The 4907-nt window shown below is 46.4% G+C and overlaps 1 protein-coding gene across 1 annotated transcript; it reads right to left on the bottom strand.

The window, feature by feature from the left end:
- Nucleotides 1-482: 482 nt before the first annotated feature.
- On the bottom strand, nt 483-4575 carry LOC139375103 (actin, alpha cardiac muscle 1). Its single transcript, XM_071116562.1, has 7 exons — nt 4491-4575; nt 3590-3732; nt 3081-3405; nt 2834-2995; nt 2088-2279; nt 1075-1256; nt 483-826 (listed from the first exon to the last, which is right to left on the bottom strand). The coding sequence occupies exons 2-7, from the start codon at nt 3716-3718 to the stop codon at nt 683-685; spliced, it is 1134 nt and encodes a 377-aa protein (XP_070972663.1). The 5' UTR covers nt 3719-3732; nt 4491-4575; the 3' UTR covers nt 483-682.
- Nucleotides 4576-4907: the final 332 nt, after the last annotated feature.

Genomic DNA, 4907 nt, shown 5'->3' with positions numbered 1-4907 from the left:
CGTGATGTGATAGACAAGAAGGCGTGTGTGTGTGTGTGTGTGTGTAAGTAAGAGAGGGGGAGGCAGAGGGGAAGCTCAGCACATGATCTTGAATAATAGAGACATAGGTGGCTTTGAGGTCATCAGGAATGCAAACACTGCATACCAATACAAGTCACAACGTCCATGAAACACAAGGAAAAAGCACACCAATCCAAGTCCTTAATTTATGCAGTGTCAATTTCTGTATTTTCTTTGATGCTTTTGATTTATGTATGCTCCCCACTGGCTCACCTGTACAGAACAAGGTATTTTACAGTGCAATTCCTGACACCTTTGTCATTGAAGAGTCATATAGGCCTATAGGTTTAAGCAATAAGCGATTGTGATTAAGGAAAATGCTCTCCCTACATGATTTATAAGTGACCTCTAAAACATATAGGCTATCCTTATAAGGATAACTAAAGTGTATCTATCACAAGCCATAATGAGACACAAAAAGGTGTGTTGCAAGTCCCGGGTCTCGTTTATTTATGAACCTATACATATCCACATATAAATTGCACTTGAGTGTAAATAAACTGGTCAATGACAACAATACATGAAAGGCTGCCTGGGCCTGAGCCTGGGCTGTAAGTTACGTTGAGCGCAGACGGAGCAGAGGTAACTGTGGGGCGGAGGAGAAGGTGGAAGATTATGATGATTAGAAGCACTTCCGGTGCACGATGGAGGGGCCAGCCTCGTCATATTCCTGCTTGCTGATCCACATCTGCTGGAAGGTGGAGAGGGAGGCCAGGATGGATCCGCCGATCCACACAGAATACTTCCTCTCAGGGGGAGCGATGATCTACAAACAAGTGATACTGCCATTGGTTAGTGGCCTAATAGCAAGGTGTTTTATAAAGTGAAAAACATTTTCTGTTCTTATGTGCATAATAGACCATTCTCTCAAATGGGCAGGAAAATAGCTGACTTTGTTACATTTTTGGGTTTGAAAGTTGTGCCCCATAGCACTAAACCGTTTAGGAAATACATTGCAATAGAACATTGAAAATAAAGAACAATCCTAAAACCGCATGCCTAAAGCAACATTACCTTAATCTTCATGGTGCTAGGGGCCAAAGCTGTGATCTCCTTCTGCATACGGTCAGCAATTCCAGGGTACATGGTGGTACCACCAGACAGAACGTTGTTGGCATACAGGTCCTTACGGATGTCGATGTCACACTTCATGATGCTGTTGTAGGTAGTTTCGTGAATGCCAGCAGATTCCATACCTGTTTACCAAAGGACAATTATGTTATCAGTCTTGTCCATCGCTGCAATTCCTTTACGGACTTGCGAGAGGCCAAGGTCGAGAGCCATGTGTCCCCCGAAACACGTCCCTGCCAAGCCGCACTGCTTCTTTACACACTGCTCGCTTAACCCGGAAGCCAGCTGCACCAATGTGTCAGAGGAAACAACGTCCAGCTGGTAATCAAAGTCAGCTTGCAGGTGTCAGGTTCGCCACAAGGAGTCACTAGAGCGTGATGGGACAAGGAAATCTCAGCCAGCCAAACCCTCCTCTAACCCAAACGACGCTGGGTCAATTGTGTAATTGTCACAGCCGGTCATGGCCGGTTGTGAAAATATAGTAGTTGGGCAGTTGACCTCTAGAGCGTTGGCTGTGAACAGGTGCTGAAATGGACAGCTCCTCAGCACCAGCTGCAAGCTCTTGTTATGGTAGGTATTTCAACAAGCATTCACAGCTCATACTTCACATGCTGGGGTTGTATTTCAAAAGCAGCATCAATAAGTTAGTCAGCTAAACCAGCAAACTGTATATTAACACACAGAAAGACCTTTGATTTAAGCATAATACAAATATGAATGAAAGCTCAAACTGAATATGGGTTTAGTCAAGCCTATCTGGATATCAGGATAATTAATTTATTCTGCTTTGTGAAAATACCCGCAGGCATATGCTCTGTTACCCTACATCACATATATGACTTTACAGAAGTCTAAACTAATCCACAGCAGTCGTATACGTTACTACACAATGATTATCTCAATTTAAGATAACCGTGTGCAATATAACAACGGCTGGGGAGATCAGTAATACGCACCAATGAAGGAGGGCTGGAAGAGAGTCTCGGGACAACGGAACCTCTCGTTACCGATGGTGATGACCTGTCCGTCGGGCAACTCGTAGCTCTTCTCCAGGGATGAGGAGGAGGCAGCGGTGGCCATCTCATTCTCGAAGTCTAGAGCCACGTAGCACAGCTTCTCCTTGATGTCACGAACTATCTCACGCTCAGCTGTTGGGTTTCAAGTGATGCATTTGATTGTTACTGGAAAATATATTTGTGGCACTTCATTTTACTTTTATGATTTTGTTTAACAAAAAAAATGGACCCCTTTTTCTCCCCAATTTTGTGGTATCCAACTGGTACGGACTCGGGAGAGGCGAAGGTCGAGAGCCCAACCAAGCTGCACTGCTTCTTGACACAATCCCCACTTAACCCGGAAGCCTGCCGCAACAATGTATCGGAGGAAAACCCATACACCTGGAGACCGTGTCAGCGGGAACAGAGCCCGGCCCGACACAGGAGTCGCTAGTGTGCGATGCGACAAGGACATCCCTGCCGGCCAAATCCTACCCTAACCTGGACGACGCTGGGCCAATTGTGCACCGCCCCATGGGTCCTGGTCACGTCCAGCTGCGACAAATCCTGGACTCGAACCCAGAATCTCTAGTGGCACAGACCACTGCACCACTTGGGAGGCCCCAATGGCATATATATTTTTTTGCCAAATATCATGCTTTTTGTCATTCCTCATGCGGTTAATATTGCCCATGTCCGGTGCGTACCAGTAGTTACAAAAGAGTAGCCACGCTCGGTCAGGATCTTCATAAGGTAGTCTGTGAGGTCGCGACCGGCCAGATCCAGACGCATGATGGCATGGGGCAGAGCATAACCCTCATAGATGGGCACGTTGTGGGTCACGCCATCACCAGAGTCCAGGACAATACCTGAAAAAGTGTGGTGATACATGTTAGCATTGAACAAGACCTTTCAGGAGGTCATGGCTGAAGACTACTTATCTATCCATCATACCTGTGGTACGTCCAGATGCGTAAAGGGACAGCACCGCCTGGATGGCCACGTACATGGCGGGGACGTTGAAGGTTTCAAACATGATCTGGGTCATCTTCTCTCTGTTGGCTTTGGGGTTGAGGGGAGCCTCTGTCAGCAGAGTGGGGTGCTCCTCAGGTGCCACGCGCAACTCGTTGTAGAAGGTGTGATGCCAGATCTTCTCCATGTCGTCCCAGTTGGTGATGATGCCATGCTCAATGGGGTACTTCAGGGTCAGGATACCCCTCTTGCTCTGGGCCTCGTCACCAACGTAGGAATCTTTCTGACCCATACCGACCATGACGCCCTGAGAAGACGCAAGGATAGGTCTGAATCAATGTGGCGTATGAGTATGATAGCCTATCATATGGCCTCTGAGTGGAATTTACACATGGCTCTCCAAGGTTCCAACGTGATGTGATTTTACAGACAATAATAACCTAACCACTTTTTATTGTTTTCACACAGCAGCTTTAGGTGAAGTACTCTACCTGGTGACGTGGGCGACCCACGATGGATGGGAAGACAGCGCGCGGTGCATCATCTCCGGCGAAGCCAGCCTTTACCAGGCCAGAGCCGTTGTCACACACCAAAGCGGTCGTCTCCTCGTCGTCGCACATGGTGTCAGCTTTGACTGTAACAGTAAAATAATATGGTCATTTTGCACACGATTTTAAGCTTGGACTATGTGGCACAATCAATGCACCATGCTCCAATCAACTGAGCTATGAATTATGCATATATGGCAACTGAAATGAAAGTGTTAATGCTAGGCTATATATGGGCATTATATTTTAGAACAATGTTTACTGCAGGTTTGTTAGTTGAATCACATCAGTTGAAATAAGGGATGGATGCAACTATCATATACTGATTTGACATGATTGACTCTTCAGTCAATCCATTTTATAGAGGACCCTAGTTTAGCAAGTATTTGTGGTTGTAATTCAGAATGTTAATGGTTAGTGACTTTTTGTACAAATGCTTCATGCCAACCAATTTTGACTTATTTTGACTTGTTAATGCAGCTCACATTGTGGTAATGTACTAGCCTACTACTACATCAGAATTTGTTACTTGGCACACCATGTCTCCATCTATTATCCACGGTCTGTATACAATAACCACGTGTCAAACGCGGGACAATAACAATTGAAAAATAAAAATGTATGCGGCCCGAAAAACGTAGAATTAGTGTACGATGAAAAATGTGTATCTTTGACGCAGTTCCAGTGACGGGATGCCAGTTGGTTAGTTGCGGACGAGAGCATTCCATTCAGAATCTTTCCAGTCGGGTTAGCATAACTGTAGTCCTCCGAGGTAATTCCAAAACACGTGTAATTTCTCACTCTTGACTCAAGAGGAAGAGCTGATGAAACTAGCGCTACTCACCAGATCAGCACCGTGCGCTGGACCTTGAGGGTACAACCAGGGGCAAGGAGCTGTGAGGACGCGCCAGTTTATACTCTGACAGTGTGCGCTACCTTCTCCTTATTTGGTAGCCCTCGCACCATTGACAAGCGCGTGCCCATTCATGGAATGGTGAGGAGAGGGGAGTCCCGCACGCGGCATCCTTGCCCGACGCCCATGTAGGGAGGAAGAGGAGGGCAGCTCGACAATGCGGGTCAGCCGGACAATAGGCTACAGCAGAGGAGGCTAGTGAGATGAGCTATAGGAGGACAGGCTAATTGTAAAGGCTGGAATGGAATGAATCGACCAGTATCAAACATATGGAAACCACATGTTTGACTCTGTTCCAATAATTCCATTCCAGCCATTACAATGAGCCTGACCTCCTATAGCTCCTCC

The sequence above is a fragment of the Oncorhynchus clarkii genome, chromosome 19 (assembly GCF_045791955.1).
Source record: "Oncorhynchus clarkii lewisi isolate Uvic-CL-2024 chromosome 19, UVic_Ocla_1.0, whole genome shotgun sequence".
Classification (NCBI taxonomy): domain Eukaryota; kingdom Metazoa; phylum Chordata; class Actinopteri; order Salmoniformes; family Salmonidae; genus Oncorhynchus; species Oncorhynchus clarkii.
Note: the sequence above shows the minus strand (reverse complement) of the source record. Positions and strands in the feature narration are given on the sequence as shown.

What these genes read in the sequence shown, in the direction of transcription:
- LOC139375103 (XM_071116562.1), bottom strand. Translation starts at nt 3,718, where the DNA reads ATGTGCGACGACGAGGAGACGACCGCTTTGGTGTGTGACAACGGCTCT. An exon ending in TGGGTCGCCCACGTCACCAG is followed by an intron (nt 3,406 to 3,589) that starts GTAGAGTACTTC and finishes GCGTCTTCTCAG; the next exon opens with GGCGTCATGGTCGGTATGGG. An exon ending in CTAGCACCATGAAGATTAAG is followed by an intron (nt 827 to 1,074) that starts GTAATGTTGCTT and finishes ACTTGTTTGTAG; the next exon opens with ATCATCGCTCCCCCTGAGAG.